This window comes from Anomaloglossus baeobatrachus, chromosome 1 (genome assembly GCF_048569485.1).
Source record: "Anomaloglossus baeobatrachus isolate aAnoBae1 chromosome 1, aAnoBae1.hap1, whole genome shotgun sequence".
Classification (NCBI taxonomy): domain Eukaryota; kingdom Metazoa; phylum Chordata; class Amphibia; order Anura; family Aromobatidae; genus Anomaloglossus; species Anomaloglossus baeobatrachus.
In genome coordinates this window covers 783543735-783563916 of record NC_134353.1, presented here as the reverse complement: position 1 = coordinate 783563916, position 20182 = coordinate 783543735, and the positions used below count along the sequence as shown (strand labels likewise).

The 20182-nt window shown below is 39.9% G+C and overlaps 2 protein-coding genes across 2 annotated transcripts in view; one reads left to right on the top strand and one right to left on the bottom strand.

The window, feature by feature from the left end:
- The window catches only part of SRFBP1 (serum response factor binding protein 1), a 118431-nt gene extending 110739 nt beyond the window's left edge, over positions 1–7692 (top strand). The window contains exons 6-8 of the mRNA XM_075341877.1: positions 1037–1796; positions 2412–2449; positions 5781–7692. Coding sequence (XP_075197992.1) covers positions 1037–1796; positions 2412–2449; positions 5781–5956 — 974 coding nt within the window. The 3' untranslated portion in view covers positions 5957–7692. The remainder of the gene's footprint in view (positions 1–1036; positions 1797–2411; positions 2450–5780) is intronic.
- Positions 7693–9103: 1411 nt separating this feature from the next.
- LOX (lysyl oxidase) overlaps positions 9104–20182 on the bottom strand; it is a 117185-nt gene continuing 106106 nt past the window's right edge. The window contains exon 7 of the mRNA XM_075324962.1: positions 9104–16780. Within this exon, the coding sequence (XP_075181077.1) occupies positions 16774–16780 (7 nt within the window). The 3' untranslated portion in view covers positions 9104–16773. The remainder of the gene's footprint in view (positions 16781–20182) is intronic.

Here is a 20182-nt window from a genome sequence, read left to right as displayed (position 1 = left end):
TTTAATGATTAAAAGAACACTGCAAAAAATATCAAATAAGCATTATTTGCATGGCTTTTTCCCTTATTCTCACAGATTCGTATGTTTGTGGTGTAACGCTAAACAAAAGATGTGCAAAATTTTGTCATCCACCATGAGCCAAATGTACCTTAGGCGGAGGCCACATGGGGATTACTGCGATCCCCTCGCATGACACTCTGCTCATGCTGGCAGTACAGCAAAGCTAAGTGTCATGCTAGTGTCCCTGCGACTGAGGTTCGACTGTGCGAGCGGACCTCAGCTGCGGGGGGCGAGCCGCCACTGAGGAGGGGAGGGAGGGATTTCTCTCCCTCTCTCCTCTGTAGCCGGATATTGCCATTCTCGCACTGCACTCGCGGTACACTGGTGTACCGCGAGTGCAGTGCGATCTTTCTCTCGCCCCATAGACTTGAATGGGTGCGAGAGAAAGAGTCTCACATTACAATCGCAGCATGCTGCGATTGTTTTCTTGGTCCGATTAGGGCTGAGAAAATAATAGCTCATGTGCGCTGACACACAGGCTAATATTGGTCCGAGTGGAATGCGATGTTTTATCGCATTCCGCTCGCAAAGTTTTTCTCGACGTGTGTCTTTAGACCTTAAAGGGTCTTTTTCTAGGCATAGAGATAAGTAAAACTTTGACACTTCATAATTGATTTGCTGTTAAAATTCTGCTCAGTTTGAGGTGTCACGTGGTCATCATGGGACCTTCAGCTCTTTATTTCTTACTACAAAGCACAGAGTACAGATAATTTGTGTCTGCTTTGTGCAGCTCAGCTGGTAACTCTGCAGTGTGCGCTGAATAGTGGCATTGAAGGTAATGTGGCTAGCTTCACAAGAAGGGAGAGGACACACACTGCAGACTCCACACAGAACAATTGTATCAGTATGTGAATTTAGGATGGCGCATGAGCATTCTCTGTTCATATTCTGCCTACTTCCATTACTTAATCCCCGATGATTACATCTGCTTACCTTACCATAACTTTAATCACGATTCCTTATAACCCTATTATAGATGCCGTTGAAGCATTTAAAAAGGCGAGAATGAACAATACTGAACAAGGGACACCACCCAAACAGGCACCTGCACCCTCCAAACCCGCAAAAAATGTAAAGCAAGAAGTAGAGAAAAAGGCAAAGCAAGGAAAAGCAAAACGGAAAGTGAGACCGCAGGAAAAAAAAATGGAGACTGTTAAAGACGATCCTATAGTAGAAACCGTCCATGTGGAAAAAGATCTTACCGCTAGTGACCACAGCAATGAAGAGCCCTGTCCGCTAATCACCCCACAAGCACCGACTTTACCCGCTGTTAAAGAAGTACCTGATAAGAAGGACATGTCGCAAAGTAGTTCAGAAAAAGATACGCTGCCAGCCAATCCTGAAAAGAGGATTACACAAAGTCTCCCTTTCAAAAAAGTGTCACCTGCAAAGGATTCTGATTCTAGTGATATCGAAGAGTCTGACCAGGAGGACAAGGAATATTTTGATGACAGCACAGAAGAAAGGTTTATAAAGCAGTCGGTTGGATTTGAGGAGAGTGACAGTGACAGCGAGGATGACTTTTTTATTGGTAAAGTAAGAAGAACAAAAAAGAAAAAAACAATCAAAAGTGATGAGCAGATTAAGAAAGAAAAACTCCCAACAGCAAACACAAAACCCTCATTTAATAGACCAGAAGAGCAGAAAGCGAGCGCAGGCCCTAAGAATGCGAAACTTGAGTCTGTCTTTTGCACATCATTAGCTGAAACTAAACAGAAGTCATCATATATGAAAAGGTAAGACACTGCATTTAGGGTTAAAAACCAAAAATGTGAATATTGGAGAGATTGTAGTGATTCCCTGACCACCCATGCAGCACTTGACCTCACAAGACGCAGAAGCTCCACACTCCACAGCACAGTAGTACGCCATCGTATAGCTATACACTGATTGCTTTCCCAGGTCCATGCAGAACGGAAAATAATGATGGGATTTTACAGAATACCACCCTGCTGGTTTTAGCTATCTGATACTTAATATTTTATATCGTTTGTTTTCATTATTTTAGTTTTTGTTTCTTTTTTAAATCTTTTGCAAAATCCCTTTGTTGAACAAATAAATTGCTGTAGATTTTTCCTATTTTATGGGTAAATATTTACTGTTACTTGGCCATAGCAGATGACTAAATTTTCACAATATGCCATTTGCCCCAAAACATTCAACTTTAGCAAATCATCCAAAAAATGTGTTGTCAGTAGGAATGTGCGGAGTTTCTCCATTTCTCTCCATCTTCCTCAATCTCTCTTCTCCGTGTGATCATTTCTTTGCAGACTTTACCATAGTAGTCAGCTATTCCTGTATTAATCTTTTCTGTATATTGGCAACTACTAACATGAAGCTTTGTTTTACAGAGAATCTAAAATGCCACCAACCAGAAACAAGAAACCAGGTATGTGAGTTATATGGATTAAGTGTAGTAGATACAAACCAGTATTTGGCTCCTAATTTTCCAGCTCTACCATAGTTTGATCTTAACAGAATATTGGATCTAAGCTATTAATTTTCCACTTAAGGAGACCCCAAATTCTCAGTGAAATAAAATATGCAAATCTCCTGTTCACATAGAATAGGAAGAGAGCGCCTCTCTTGCCCCACCATTTATAAGTAACAATTTTATAGCTCAATAGTAACCCTTGCCAAATAAATTTATTTATATATATATATATATATATATATATATATATATATATATATATATATATATATATATATATATATATATATATATATTATAGAGAGATATATAATATAACAATCTCTATACTGCTCAAAAAAATAAAGGGAACACCAAAATACAAAATCCTTGTTTAAGTGTTCCCTTTATTTTTTTGAGCAGTAGATCTATGTCTGTCTATCTATTATAATTGGTGCTCTATATATATGTGTTTGTTTTTGTTTGTTTGTTTGTTTTTGTTTGTTTGCGTGTATATATAGTTAGAGAGAGAGATGATTTTATTTATATATATATATATATATATATATATATATATAATATATATTATAATATCATATCATCTCTCTATATCTCAGAACCTTCTCTGAAAGGACTCATGTAGAAGGCTTGAACTAAAACATTCCTTTTGGCTGACTAGTATAGTATTCTGAGAAATGGTGACCCTTATCCATAAGGGTGCGTGCCCACAATCTGTATTTGCAACGGTTTGGACGCAGAATATGTCAACTGTGTCCAAACCGCTGGTGTACAGTACAAGTCCAGTGGATGGATTTCTAGAAATCCCGTGCCCACTGTGCTTGTTTTTTCCGCAGCAAACGCTGACCTGTACAGCATCTTTCCAGACTGCAGCATGTCAATTGTTTGCTGCGGTCTCGTGTATCCTCCGTAGGGAGAACACAAGCGAGAGACCACTTAGGCACAAACACTTAGATGATTAACGATTTAACGGACATCATAGCTATAGGCCAGGCTAGAATGGTAAACTGTGTAAATGAGGCAGTGCTAACAAGGGTAAACTGTAGGAAATAACTGCCTGCGTTTTTTTTTTTTGTTTTTTTTTAAGGGAAACCGGTCACGTCCCATAAGCTATTAATCAGCAGTTATAGGGTTAATCTGCCAGAAATTAGTGTTACAATGCTGTATGGCCAAGAGAATATTAACTATTCCTTCTGACTGTTGCTAAAGTGTTGCAGGGAGCAGCAAGTCATCACTCGCAGTACCATGAGCGGCAGCTGTAAGCTCGCTCTCGACAGGTAAGGTGCAGAGCGAACTGGAGACCAGGAGGACCTGATAAAAACATATTTGCATTTTATTGTGAACGCTTTTCAAAATTCCTCAGTACAATCATGTCCACAATAAACCACTTTTTTTATCCATTCCTGCTGGTCCATTTTGCTTCTCATAAACAGCGCAGATTTAACCATTTTTATTTCTTTTTTCTGTACAAATCTTGACCTCCTGTGGAGTCTGCAGCAGCTGTTATTCTCCTGTTGTGGTGACCACAATAATATAAAGTGAGCAAGTCATTAGTGATGGGCGGACCTGGACTGTAAAAGTCCAGATCCACATGAGTTCACAAGTATTCGTGTACCAACTTCAGGCCCAGAATTCTCAGGGAACTCCAGGTACCTATCTGGATCCAGCAACTCGGGTAATTATAAAAAAGAAAGAAAATAGGGAAAACAGGCACATTATACTTACCAGTCTCTGCGTCTCTGTAGCAATAGTTTCTGGGTTGCTAATTATCCTTCATACATTTGCATTGCTTCTCCCGCCCACCAGTAGTCCTGGCATCTGTGGTTCGTTGCAGTCAGTCTGCACCCCCCACCCTATATGACAGCATGTCTGACTGCAACCAATCACGAATGCCATGTGTGTCCTTATCGTGGTGTATAAATAAAAGAAATCGGCATAGGTTCCCCCCATATTATGATACCCAGCACAGATAAAGCATACAGCTTACAGGCTCCAGCCCCCTTGGCTGTGTATGAAAATAAGAGGGACCCCATGCTGCTTTTTTTTTTTTTTAACCATTATTTTAATAAATCATGTTTAAAACACTGTGGACGGTCCCCTTTCATTTTGATACCCAGCAATGTTAAAGCTGACGACAGCTGAGGGTTGGTTTTCTCAGGGCTTTTCCAGCTTAACGCCCTGAGAATACCAGCTGTCAGTTCTATCATGGCCAAGTATCAAACTTGGGGGTCCACATGCCGTTGTGATTTAAAGCAGTCAGACACGCTGTCACACAAGTGTGGTCTGATCGCAACCAATCACAGACGCTGAAACTACCTGTGGGCGGGGGAAGAAACGCATATGCATGAGGTTAATGAGCAGCCCCGAAAGTCGTGTTACAGCTGCACTGGAGACTGGTAAGTATAACACTCCTGCTTTTAATTCCCCTATCCCTTTTACCACCATTTTAAAGCACGTGATTTGGGTCTGGGATTAATTCCAGGCCGAAACTGGGGTTTTTGTTTGTTTTTTTAAAAAAAAAAAAAAATCTGGTATCTGCGGGTCCTCCCATCACTACAAGTCATCTTTGCTGATCATATCTGTATATCAGTTCGGACCATATCACGCTTTCTTTAATCACTCAGCCTCTGGATTTCTTAACCTCTTCACGACATATGACTTTTATATTTGACATGTGCCTCTCTATCAGCTGTGGGTTGATCAATGATTCACCCGCAGCTGTTAAACCTGTTAAATCCCGCTCTCAATCTCTGACAGCAGGATTTAATATGCACCAATAGGGGGACGTGTCTTTCCCTGCTCCCATCGGCGATCTCGTGACATGATCACAGGGCACCGATGGGTTGATATAACAGCCGGGGGTCAGCAGATGAGCCCTATGCCTGTCAGGACGATCGTCATGTGAATGCTGGCTGCGAGCCAGCGTTCTTAGAAGACTGTGATTTCTGCTGTACAGAGCAGTGTTGATGTATTGCACAAACAATCAATGATCGCAGCTTTAAGTCCCCTTAAAGGACTAGTAAATACAGCTGCCACTTACTGTGTACTGAACAGTGATTGTAGCCACTCCTGGCACGCCTGTATGTCTAAAGCCAGCAGCTTTCAGAAGGAATAAAACTAATTTTCTCCCAAAAGCAGCACTTTCACTACGTCGGCCACAATGCATTATATTGCTAATAACCTCCAGATCTAGGGCTAATCTGCAGGTTAACAATGTTTGGAGACATGACACATTTCGTTTAATGTTGTTTATAGTATTGTTTATAATATATATGTTTTTCCTTTTTAGTTTTCCCTCAGGCAAACACTTTAAGAAAACCACAGCCTGTCAAAGCCTCAAATTTTAAACCGAAGAGCAAAGTAGAAGAGGAGACTCTACACCCGTCATGGGAAGCCAGCAGAAAACGCAAAGAGCAGTCCCAGATCGCAGTATTTCAAGGCAAAAAGATTGTTTTTGATGATTAAATTTAATTTTAATAGATATTTTATATTCGTGGTTAATTATAATAAAACATTTGTGCATATTTCTGTTTTTATTGTGTATTACTGAATATAATGTTTTGGAGCGAATTGTAAATTTCTGACTTGTATTTTTCACTGAATATTTGAACCATTTTCTGTGCCCGTAATATACACAGAACGTAGGCTATTCCGGGGAGAATACGTCCGCACGTTCAGGACCTGATGGAGCATGCACTGATCTTCATTGTATTTCATCCGTACAGAATCAAACAGAAAATTGGAGGCACAAAGTATCGTAATACACCTGGATGATTGCACTATTCCAGCTTCTAACAAGTGAGAGCAGCAGTATGGCTATGTTCACCATTTTCTCCCTTGAAAGTGTGAACCTACTGCGTTGAATATACTGTTTGACTTTGAGCAGATTGACTTGTAGAAAAAGATTTATTTTAACTTGAAAATAATCCAGAAGGGACTGTCAGTTGCAGATTAGGTCCTCCCACTCTACTCCTAAAGCTGAGCTTAGTATGTCAGTCGATACTCTGCTCTCTGAATTCATGGTAAAGCTGACCGTCTCAGTTGGGCCCTGCAGTGTAATGTTTCCTGTCAACTTTGTTACAACTAGAAAATACAGGATCATCTCTTTATTTTGTCATATAGTAATATACTGTATATAGTTACTTAGTTCAGCTTTACATGTGATGTTTTACCTGGTCTTAACTTCTCTTGAACTTCTGAAGTATCTCTTTACCGCATAGATGATCACTATTACTAAGTATTTGTACAGAGTCTGTATGAATTGTTGGCTTTGGTAAGCATTAGTGTTGAATGAGTGTAATCGCCATGGTTTGGTACTCAATCAAGCATCGGGGTACTTGGGTACTCAAGGTGACCGGCCAAGTATCTCATGTGCTCATATATTTCGTCCATTAAACAACGACCACAACGTAGAGGCTTGCTTCACTGCCTGATGTGAGCATGTGCCCCAGGGAGAGCCATTCGCAATCTGAGTGGCTCTCACTAGGGTTGAAACAATGCTTTTGAATATTGTGGGTGGAGAGCTGAACAGCCCAATCATTGATTTCCATTACACTTGTTACTCAAGTTGAGCACTGTCTGAGTATCTGAACTGCTCGGCTAGTGTACCGAGCACCTGAGCATTTTAGTGCTTGCCCAACTATAGTAAGCAGTCATACAGTGGGTACGGAAAATATTCAGACCCCTTTAAATTTTTCACTCTTTGTTGTGTGACCATTCTTGACTGGCCCAGCCAGAGCCCTGACCTAAACCCAATTAAGCATCTCTAGAGAGACCTGAAAATTGGCTGTCCACCAACGTTCACTATCCAACCTGACGGAACTGGAGAGGATCTGCAAGGAAGAATGGCAGAGGATCCCCAAATCCAGGTGTGAAAAACTTGTTGCATCAATCCCAAGAAGACTCATGGCTGTACTAGCTCAAAAGGGGCTTCTACTCAATACTGAGCAAAGGGTCTGGTCTAAATACTTATGACCATGTGATATTTCAGTTTTTCTTGTTTAATAAACTTGCAAAATACTTTCCGTACCCACTGTATGTTGGTTATGGAGAGAACAGAACAAGCCTGTGCTTGACACCTTTTTCAATGGTTTATCTATTCAGAAAATTAAAGGATTGGATGTTTGAATTTGAACCGCTCCATCATTCTCTCGCCTCTACATTATCTGTCTGACAATAGATGGATAGCTAGTACGTGTATGGAGGCTCTAGGTGTGAGCTCAGACTAAAGCTGGGTTCACACTAAGCGACAGCGACAACGACGTCGCTGTTACGTCACCATTTTCGGTGACGTAACAGCGACCTTGTAAGTCGCTGTTATGATCGCTGCTTAGCTGTCAAACACAGCAGAAGCAGCGATCATAACGTCGCTGTGCTACATGTGCAGATAGCAGGGAGCCGCGCTTAGCGCTGGCTCCTTGCTCTCCTAGGTACAGTACACATCTGGTTAATTAACCCGATGTGTGCTGCAGCTACATGTCACAGTGCAAAGAGCAGGGAGCCGCGCACACTGCTTAGCGCTGGCTCCTTGCTCTCCTTGCTACAGTATACATCGGGTTAATTACCCGATGTGTACTGCAGCCACATGTGCACAGAGCAGGAGCCGGCACTGGCAGCAAGAGCGGAGGCTGGTAACGAAGGTAAATATCGGGTAACCAGGGAAAGGTCTTCCCTTGGTTACCCGATGTTTACGCTGGTTACAGCTTACCGCAGCTGCCAGTGCCGGCTCCTGCTCGCTTCATTTAGTCGCTCTCTCGCTGTCACACACAGCGATGTGTGTGTCACAGCGGGAGAGTGACGACCAAAAAATGAAGCTGGACATTCAGCAACGACCGGCGACCTCACAGCAGGGGCCAGGTCGTTGCTGGATGTCACACACAGCGACAGCGACGGGACGTCGCTGCAACGTCACAGAAAATGGTGATGTAGCAGCGACGTCGTTATCGTTGTCGCTGTGTGTGACACCAGCTTTAGATGTCTGATTTTTGTAGCTTGATCATCATCTTCAGGCCATGTCCAAGTTATCTAGTGAGCTTGTTTGGCTGACAGCTCTCGCATCTGTGGCCAGAAAGCCTTATCTAATGGGACAATAAGAGGATAAGAAATTTAACTTCAAGCTTCCTCGCTCAACAGCAACTCAAGTGTGAGAGTGGTATACATTAGATGACTGCCTTGTGTATGGGGCCCTCAGACTGAGTAGGTATTGTTCAGCTTGTCTGATAGCCTTCTGCCTGGAATATGGTCTTGAGCATAAATAGTTGGATCTTCCTTTTAGTGGAGAGGTCAAGGTAAGCTTAGAGAAAAAGTGTGAGAGGTTTTATTTTGGAATTTCCCTGTAGCTTCATGAGCCAAAGTATATCACCAAATTGCACTTGTGTTTTATATAAGCAAGAACCCAGATAATGTGAAGATCTTTCTGTTTTAAATTATTTATTGGTCATAGACTTGCAATTCTTTAACAGGCTGCAGCAGTGTAGTGACCACTCCAGCACGTGACCTGCAACCAATCACTAGGCTCAGTGGCTCATGCCATATACAACTGCTTATTATCTGAGCCCTGTAGCCGACACACATGCTGTAGTTGTGATGTCACTGGAAAGTGTCAGTGAGGCTGGCTCTACAGAGGATGAAAATCTCAGATTTGATCACATTTGAATCTGAAACCCCCTTTGTTACTCTAGTTACATATAAACAAGACTTTATTCTTTTTGAAAAACTTGAAATACTTTATTCAAGTCATTTTCACATAATTTTGCAACCATAGTGGAGGCAGGCAAAAGAAAAGACAAAAATGAAAGGATGCTAGAAAAGTAGCCTGTGTTATAAATATGAAATTTCTGAATAAAAGCAGAGAAGAAACAGAAGCAAAGTCAAATTGTGTCACCAAATCTACAGTATAGCAAAATAAAGATAAAGCTCTGTTTAAAAAGCATAGGCTTGTATGGATTTAATTCAAGTTACAATGAAGCACCATTTAATACCCTTTCTTCCATGGAAACAATACCATTCAATGCCATTTTTCCTTTGCCATGTATAACACTGCATGTAAGTGCAGTTATTTAGTAATAAAATAATGTTAATTTGTATCATTATATTAAATATGATTGTATGAAAAATGAAATGTACAATTAGTAAAACCAAAATTCATGTCCTAGGAAACATTGGGTCCGGTGTGATCAGCTTATTGTTTGAAGTCAAGTGAAACACAGGTTGGCTTCGTTCACACAGTGCAGTTAAGGTACCGTCACACTAGGCAACATCGCTAGCAACATCGCTGCTGAGGCAGGACTTTTGTGACGTAGCAGCGATGTTGCTGTGTGTGACATCCAGCAACAACCTGGCCCCTGCTGTGAGGTCGCTGGTTGTTGCGGAATGTCCTGGACCATATTTTAGTTGTTGCTCTCCCGCTGTGAAGCACACATCGCTGTGTGTGACAGCGAGAGAGCAACAATCTGCATGTACAGTGAGCAGGGAGCCGGCTTCTGCGGACGGTGGTTACCAATGTAAATATCGGGTAACAAAGAAGCCCTTTCCTTGGTTACCCGATATTTACCTTCGTTACCAGCGTCTGCCGCTCTCACGCTGTCAGTGCCGGCTCCCTGCACACATAGCCAGACTACACATCGGGTAATTAACCCGATGTGTACTCTGGCTAGGAGTGCAGGGAGCCAGCGCTAAGCGGTGTGCGCTGGTAACCAAGGTAAATATCGGGTTGGTTACCCAATATTTACCTTAGTTACCAAGCGCAGCATCGCTTCCACGCGTCGCTGCTGGCTGGGTGCTGGTCACTGGTTGCTGGTGAGATCTGCCTGTGTGACAGCTCACCAGCAACCCGTGTAGCGATGCTCCAGCGATCCCTGCCAGGTCAGGTTGCTGGTGGGATCGCTGGAACGTCGCTTAGTGTGACGGTACTTTTATACAGCAGTTTTTTTTATTTGCCAAACCTAGATATCTGGATCCAAAGGCTTCATTTTATTAAAAATCTCCCCATGATAAGCTGATAGGGCCCTATAGTAATCAGCTGTCAAGTAACCCAGCAGTAAGTGTTCACATTCTGTACAGTACCACTGCTTGAAAACTAAGTACTACAAAGGCAGCCAGTGATTACTAGAATTAATGCTGAATTTCTCAGGTATGTTAATCCTGCAGTGTGAGACACTGTATTCGTTTTTATTTTTGCTGTTTGCTAATAAATACAGGGACATCCTCCCATTATATCAATTCAGATATATGAAAATGATTTAGCTAAAACAGGTTATAGAAATCTGCACTGTGAACATAGCTTGATTAAACAGGTTTATTAAAGAAGCCCTCAAGATTTATTTTTTTCTTCTCTGTACCCCACCCACCTACCCGATTGTCTGTCAAACTCTATACTTCTCTTATACATGGTGTACTTGCATGCATATAATTTAGCCTCCCTCCTTTGCTTGGTTTCAGCCTCCATTTTGATTCCTTGCCCTTATCCTGTATTTGAATCCTCTATACTCTAGCAATCCCATGATACATCAGCATAGTAGTACACGACCAACTAATGCGGGTACCATATCTACTGAGAAGGCACCATGATTACATGGACAATGCAGATTTTGCTTCCTGCACACTTTGGGTTGTCTTATGTAGTTTGAGCTGCTGATCATGAAAATCACCTTTTGAAATTTTCCTGTCACATACCATTTTTATGAATTCTTCTGTTTGAGCTATTTTTTTTTCCTTCATATTTTCATGTATTGTCCAAAATATGTGCTGTATATAATTTAAAGGCAAGCAAAGGCATGATTTTATTGAAGTTGCAAAACTTCAGTGGAATTGTTAGACTAGTCACACCTAGACGTGTCTGGACGCTACTCAGAGGTTTTGAAATCTCCTTGCAAAGATTCTGCCAGTTATTTCAAATCTGAGCATCTCTAAACTACAGTGCAATCTGCTATAACTAAAATGTCTCATCCGTGTCAGAACAGTTGCAAGACATTTTGTTACATTTGTGGAGAATACACGTGTAAGCTTCAAAGATGCACCATGACCGCTATCATCATGAAAGCCTTGGCTGTACTTTGGATGCAAAATTGGTGATAAGACAAAACCTGTGCTCCTCACATCTGTGAAGCCTGCTTTACATGCTACAATATATCTTGCGATGTGTCGGCGGGGTCACGTCGTAAGTTACACATCCGGCATCGTAAGGTATATTGTAGTGTGTGACAGGTACGTGCGTTTGCGATTGAACGAAAATCCGTTCATCGCATGCACGTCCTTCATTTCTCATGAATTGAACGTGCGGTTGTGCAATGTTCGCGAGGCAGCACACATCGCAGTGTGTGACAACCCGGGAACATTGAACGACAGCTTGCCTCCGTCCGCAGCTCCTGCCGAGAATGTGGAAGGAAGGAGGTGGGCAGGATGTTTACGTCCCGCTCATCTCCGCCCCTCCGGTTCTATTGGCCGGCTGCCATGTGACGCGGAACGTCCCTCCCACTCCAGGAAGTGGATGTTCGCCGCCCACATCGAGGTCGTATGGACGGGTAAGTACGTGTGACGGGGTTTAATCGTTTGTGCGGCACGTTCAACAAATTGAACATGCCACGCACACGATGGGGGCGTTACAAATCGCATACGATATCGTATGCGAAATTGCAACGTGTAAAGCAGGCTTTATGCAATGTGTGCTGTTGATTACAGGTTGGCTGAGCGGTTCTCTCATATCAATGCTGTTTGCTGTCCCAATGATATGGCAGGAACAGAGGGATCATGTGGTCGTCTGGTACTTCTGTCTAACCAATGTCTCTTGGATATTCAATGGATTTCTTATTCTTAGCAGAGAAACCAATCTCCCTTCACCTAGGAGACTAGTGCCACATGACACCCTTCCAGTAACAAAGCCATCAGAGACATAGAGCCTAGAGGAAGCAGCCAATCAAGATGTTGAGGGCTATGGGTCAGAGATGGGGAACAATGTTGATTCAGACATTGAGCTGAGTATGTCTAGTGAGCCTCATCTTATAACACAGCCAGGACTGAATGACTTGGTCTGGGACTTGTTTGTCAAAAGCAAATGCAGAGTTCCTGGCTTCAAGACTTCAATGATAACATTTGCTGTTACCCCGTACTAAAGATTATCTCTTACTAAGCCACTTAGATGACTTAGCACAGTTTTTTGAACAGGTTGACCTCTTGTGTTTCTGCAAACACATTGTTCGCAGCTTTGGACTGCGAGCATGAGCCAAAACAGTTCTGTCTTTTTATTGACTCTGTGTCAATTCTGTCTTGTTGCATAATGGTAATGTCCTTCCAACAATACCTGTTGGCTAAGCTGTACACCTGAAAGAAACATATGAGAACATGGAACTGTGTTGAAAAACATTAAGTACATCAACTACAACTGAAGAATCCTATGGAGATGTAAAAGTTGTGGCACTGCTGCTTAGTTTGTAGCTCAGGTATACCAAGTACTGCTGTTTCATTTGCGAATCAGACAGCCATGCTCTGCAGTCACATTACAGTAGAAGAAAGTGACCAATCCATAACCAGTTGACTCCCGGGCAGAAAAACATTGCACATAAAGCACTTGTGGACCCAATAATAATTCTAACTCCATTTCAGATGAAACTCTGGCTGATAAAGTTTTGTGAAAGCAATGAACAAGGAATCAATATGTTTTCATTATTTGAGACAAATGTTCCAAAGAATAACCAATGCCAAGATTAAGGAGGACATTTTTGTTGATCCACAAGAACTTTGAAGACCTGCTCGTGGGGCCTGCGAAAGTTGCTTGGAAATCTTAAAAGGACGTTTTGCGAGAATTTCCTTGGCAACTATCGAGCAGCAAACTACATGGAATTGATTGACAACGTTCTTCGCGCTTACAAAGTGATGAAGTGCAATATGTCATTGACAATTCATTTTCTGCATTCACTTTTGGAATTCTTCCCTGAAAATCTTGATTAAGTCAGTGACTAACAGTTTCACCAAGATATTGCCATGATGGAAAAAGCGTTATCATTAAGGCTACTGGAATCCATGAATGCTAGCTGACTATTGCTGGACACTAAAATGGGATGCACCCGACATTGAGTACCAACAAAAATCGGCAGCAGAACACTTTTGAGTCAGGTGAACTAATGCTGCAGGTAACATTTAAAAGCTTCATAATCAGTAAAACGTTATCATGTTTCTCACTTTCTACATTATACAGATTCAAAAATTCTATGTCTACTTAGCTCGAATGGGTTTATCATAATCACCTCAAGCTTTCAAGGAAGCAAAACTTTAAAAAAAAAAAAAAAAAAAGTCTATACTCATTCTAAGATAATCTAATCATACAGTCGAGGAGGCTGAGCTGTTATCTTCTACATTATTTTCCCCATGGGGAAACTCCTGCATTACAGTCTGTGCAATTTCATTATATAGCCCCTTCAGAGTATAAAGCTGTAGAATTCCCAGGGGGTCACCATGAGATAACAGAAGAGAAATATGTTGTGAATTTTTAGATAAGTAATTAAGGTAGTGCTATATATGAGAACTGTTGACAGAATGAAAAACAAAACTTGGAGTACTACTTTAAACAGATTGATCCAGTCAAGATTTAGGAATACTGTAGTACCTTTTAAAGGATAACTTAACATGGCTCACTTTAAGCATTAGATTTGTTAGGTTATTTTATCCGTTACAACATTATATCCTTTATTATTCAACTTTTATACTTAATTGTACAATATCCTAGTGCAAATGAAGATTTGAAGATTAATCCTTTTCTAAATGCCCTATATTTAAAGACTTAAGTCTATACTCACATGCATCCTATGTCAAATTTATATCGTCGGCATTAGGTTTGGACCTCATGCTGTACCTGTTCTTGGAACAGATTTGCAAATTTGTGTTGCTCTCTTGGAATTTGGAAATTTGTAGTTGCATTTCAGCTAGTGAGAATTGATCTTAAAGGGAATTGGTTACCAGGTTTTAAAACAAAATGTGGAGAGACCCTGATTCCAGCACTGCTAGTTAGTAAGCTGCTTATTTCATTTTGAGAAAACCAGTGCTTTAGTTGCTGAACATCTAGTAGTTCTCTGAATGTTGAGGTCTGTATAACCCCTTCCACGCTACAGATTGTATATCTGTTTGTGGTGGAGTTATATACACTTTTTTTAAAGTTCGAATGTACCTGGCGAACCCAACTTCCAAAGGCTCACTTATCTCTACCTAGGATGTCAACTAGAATGAAAGCCAACCTCAACCACCACTAGGAAAGTATGGCTATCGGTTTTAGTTTAAGCTCTTAGTTTAGAATTAAATACTGGTTGATACTTTTATAAAAGAACATGAGTATATTAGTTTATTAATTTAGCTCTACTATACCTTGGTCACACATGTTTATCTACTTCAAGAACATATAGTTAATTTGTATATGCACATGTGCTATAATTTTGTTATTGCTTAAGGGGATCTGTAATAAAAATAAAAAGTAGCAACGTTTTCCAGTAGTATTGGTTGAAATATATGCTACATTTTTATACGCATTGCTTATGCATAGCTATTTGTCTGTTTACAGAGACTACAGGCAAAGATATGTAGTCTGGTCCTGTAGTTTAGTCACTACCTTTTGTCCTCTATTCTTGCTTACCTACAGAAAATAGGAGAGGGTGAAGATTAAGGCCAGATTGACTATCTGTTTTTGTGGTCCTATTATGGACGGCGATGCATGGACCGGCCATACAAGTCTTAACCTGAACTCAACTCACTCATATACCTTTTGAGGCTATCAATTCTCGGATTAGGAGTGCATTGGTCAGTTCGTACTTGGACCACAAAACACAGATGTGTGAATTTTAATCAAACTATTTGTGATGTCACTTTTTTATTATTTTAGATCATTTGGAGCTGTTAAGTAGGCAATCAGCATATCTTGTTTAATCAGATTGGTCTGTGATCCAACTCTTTAATAACTGAAATTCTCAAATTGAAGGGCGATATGAAAAAATATTGCAGGTCCATCTGGGCACTTGTCAATAGAAGTGAGCAATGGCCTTTGTGGTAAGGATATAGTAACTGTATGGAGTAATATTAATACCTATTTTTTTTGGCTCATTTTATATTTGTGCCTCTTTCAGACATCCGTGTTTCATGTAGAAGGGTGGAGAATTTTTTTCTCGTCAGGTACAAGAAAAATTGATGACATCTGGAGCTAAATTACTGATAAAACCGACAGTTTTTCTCATACATCAAAAAAAGCTGATGTCTGAATGAGGCCTTTGGAAGGAAATTTTCTCCCAGGTCTAAATAAAATTAAAAATTTTTTTGCTAATCGTCTCTAGTCATTTTAACTGTTCATACTATTATTACTTATGCTTATACAGGCCTCTTAAGGGAGTCTTACAACAGCTACAATATGCATTAATGTATCGGAAAGCATATCGATTATTTCATAGGGTTATAATTGGCTACTTCTTCATAGTGAAACCCATTTCCGTAGTTTCCATTCCTTTTAGTAGCACAATCTTTTATAAACTGAATTTCTAGAGTGAATTATGTAATTACCGTCATCAGTCTGAAAAGCAGCTCCGTTCGCAAGAGGAACATAACTGAAAATGATTGTTAAATAACTATGTAAAGGCTTCACTCCTGTATGATTCATTAGAAAGCATATAAGTGCAATGGTGAAGGCAAAGTACGTCATCTTCATCGGTAGGAAGTATGCCAATAAATTGAGTGCAGAGATTTTTTTGTTCATGATCACATACAAGTATGCTAATTCATTTTTATATCTAGATTTTTCAATAGTACATTGTCAGTAACCCTATATCACGTCTCTGTGGGTTATAAAATGCCAATTACAGGACGTAAGGGAAATGATTACTGTCATATGAATGAGTAGGTGACTGGTTCACTTTAAGTTGTCGACACAGATTTTCCACATGATATTCACTTAAATATGTAGCATTCTTTGGCTCAGTTGTACATATTAGTCTCACAATAATCATAACCAACAATCTACATCTTCAGGTTCGTAGGGCAAACAAGTTTGGTCTTATTGCTCACTGCTAGAGACTCTTATGCTATATTCCAGCATATGCTCAAATTATTCTTGTCTGTATCAGAAAAGGAAATATAAAATTATTCCTACACAGATCAACCAGATATTGTATATATTAAAATAGCGCTAGCTTTGTTACATGTGGTGAAAATCCAGTTCTTATCAAAGTCCATATGCTTCCAATGAAAAGTGTTTACATCCAATGACTTCTTAACTCCAGAATAATCGAACCTTGGAATGATTTCTTTACTGCAGTCTAATAGCTGTGAAAAGAAAAAAACGAAACACTGTTTAACCTTCGCTTAAAAAAAAAAAAATATATATTATATATAAATTCTGGAATGTGCAAAACTTGTTCATTAAAATAGGTACATGCCACAAGAGGCTTGGCACGGACACTGACTTTTTATACAAGTGGTAATGCTGTTTTTCAGATCAGAATAGTTTTTCAGAACTACTTGGCAATACCCAGCACAAACTGATCAGAATGAATTCTATTTATCCAAATGGAAACTTGACGTTCACAACTCCACAAGAAAAATGGTTCTGTGCTTGCCAGTAAGGACCATTCACATGAAAGACACTGGCTTTCTTCATGGAAATAGGAATTAAAAAATATACTTTATCCCAGGAAAATGGTTTTCATGTCTCCAATGTCATAAAAAGATTTTTATTTTTTTTTTTCGGGGCGGGGGGGGGGGGGCGAGGTGATGCTTGTTTCCTCTCAATTTTAGATTTTTTTTTTTTAAATTTTTTTTTTTTACTAGTTTCACAACAGACAATTCATTAAAATGTGTATATGCTATAAAATGTCATGTTCCCAAATTTCCCGGTTAGGAAGAACATATTATTTGTTCTACATTTGAGTACCCAAACACGCTCTTTTTTTTTTTTTTTTTTTTGACAATGCAAGAAGTATCCACAAATACTAAAAATGAAAAACTTTGTGTAATCCATAATGATGGGACTGTGACCACAAGATGCTAGCAAGCAACCTTGCCTTTATCAATTTAACCATCAGAACATACAGCAACAGTTATTAGCCACAGTCATGGGATGTCTAAAGTGAGTGGGCCCATGGCAAAAATTAAAATAAATCCTATTTATGATTCACAGTTTGACCAACTAGGACAAATTGATCTAGTGGAGTTTTTTTTCTGCTCCAATCACCCTTTCCACTATTCCTCACTTCACAGTTTAACGGTGCAATTCCTCTGGAAAGACAGCAAACTTATGCAGGGGTTTGATTTTTTTTTTTCTTTCACTCAACTGCGAAAATGGATTGAGTAGACATTGGAAGAGCAGTGACCCCTCTTCCAAAGTTATCATAACTGGAACATTGTCTACCTCTGTGGTAGGTACATCCTTGGATTTCACTTCATTACAGTAGTTTAATGCATGTCAAACTGAAAGCAATATGTTACTAATATACATTTTATATTAAAACTCCATTGCTGTCAGATGTGTATGAAGGGCACTGGCTGAGTACACTAGCTAAGCCAGCCCCATTTTAAGTCTTAGGATCTGAGAGATAGACATAGGGCCTTAGTGTGTCAGCCTGCCATATTCATAAAGTCACTAACACTTAGCGAGGGGAGAGGAAGTTCTATGTTGGAAAAAAATAAGCAAGGGGAAGTGCTGTGCCAGGCAAGATTCATGAGCATTAATGTTTCAATATACAGCAATACCAAGTAACAAGTCGAAGTTCTCTATGTGGGATAAAGAGGTGAGTTTCTTAAAATGTTAAATATAAAAAAAAAAAAAGAAAATCATTCCATTTTCCCATTCCGTAAATTTGAAAATGGATGTGTTTCTATAAAAGTCTAATTATTCAAAATATAAAATTTTAGCCCTCATTTATATACTGTAAAGCAAGATTAAAAATGCCAGTTCAGATAAAAAGTTGTATGTAATGAAATGGTACCAATATAAATCTACAGCTTGCCTTGCAAGAAAACAAGCCATCACACAACTCTATCAACCGAGAAATAGAAAAGTTTTAGGGTGCGTGCTCATGATCAGCGTTTGCAGCGTTTTGGATGCAGCATTCTTCAGCTGCGTCTAAAACTCTGCGTTGTACAGTACAAGCAAAGTAGATGGGATTTCTAAAAATTCCATGCCCACTGTGCTTGTTGTTTGTTGTTTGTTTTTTTTTTTTGTTTTTTTTTTTTTTTATACAGCAAACACTTACCTGCGGTGCGTCTTTCCAGACCGCAGCATGTTAATTGTTTGCTGCAGAATCGCTTGCGCCCTTCATAGGGAGAACACAAGTGTTACACCGCAGCGCACTGAACTCTAATCATTGGTGCAAGCAGCTGCGGTCTCCTGCGGAGAAGACTCACAGTTCCGCAGGTGAGGACTCGCTGCTTCCAGAACAGTGAGTCCTGATTGTGGGCACATACCCTAAGTCTCTTTAAAATATGGTAACACAAACCAACCACATTTTTAAAAGCAATAAGCCATAAGTAAAAAAAAAAAAAAAACTTTAGAAATTTGGTATTGCTGTAATTTTACCAACATACAGCATCAAGTTACTGCGTGATTTTCACAGTACACTGAATGTTGTCTAAAAAAAAAAAACAATCCTCTGAAAATAAACATAATGTAATTGTGGAGAATAGGATGAGGTCCTGTTGATTATTACATTATATGGTAAAGTGAATGGTATCTTTCAAACTACAGCTTGGGGAGCCAAAAGCAAGCCCTCGTTCAACTATGTCAACAGAAAAAAAAAAAGCCATGACTTGTGGAACGAGAAAAAAAATACAGGTGAAAAATTGGCAGATGGGGACAAGGATTTAATGAAGGCCTGATCCTCAAACTAATCTCCTTTTGAATTGGTCACAGGCAAAATGGGTCAGGGATTCCCCACACAGAAGTGGGCCACGCTACAAGAACTATATTTGGGCACTTTGCATTCCAATAGGTCATCAGAATACACAATCCCAACTACTGCCACGGCTATAAATTATATATAATATATATATAATGTGATATATGTGTATATTACACATACATTGAGGAAATTAAGTATTTGATGCACTGCCGATTTTTGCAAGTTTTCACACCTACAAAGAAGGGAGAGGTCTGTACATTTTATTGTAGATACTGTACACTTCAATGGTGACAGAAATAATCCCCCCAAAAATTCAGAAAATCACAATGTATGATTTTTAAATAATTCATTGCATTTTGTTGCATGAAAAACGTATTTGATCAACTACCAATGAGCAAGAATTCTGGCTCTGAGAGACCTGTTATTTTGTCTTTATGAAGGTCTTTCACTCTGCACTTGTGTTAATTGCACCTGTTTGATCTCGTTACCTGTATAAAAGACACCTGTTCACACAGTCAATTACACTCTAATCTGTCTACCATGGCCAAGACCAAAGAGCCATCTAAGGACACCATTGTTAAAATTTTAGATGTGCATAAACTGGGATTGGTTACAGGACAATAGGGAAGCTGCTTGATGAGAAGGGAATAACTGTTGGTGCAATTATTAGAAAATGGAAGAAACAAGTTGACTGTCAATCTTACTCAGTCTAGGGCTCGTGCAAAATCTCGCCTCATGGGGTAAGGATGATTCTGAGAAAGATCAGGTATCGGCCCAGAACTACATGGAAGGACCTGGTCATTGACCTGAAGAGAGCTGGGACCACAGT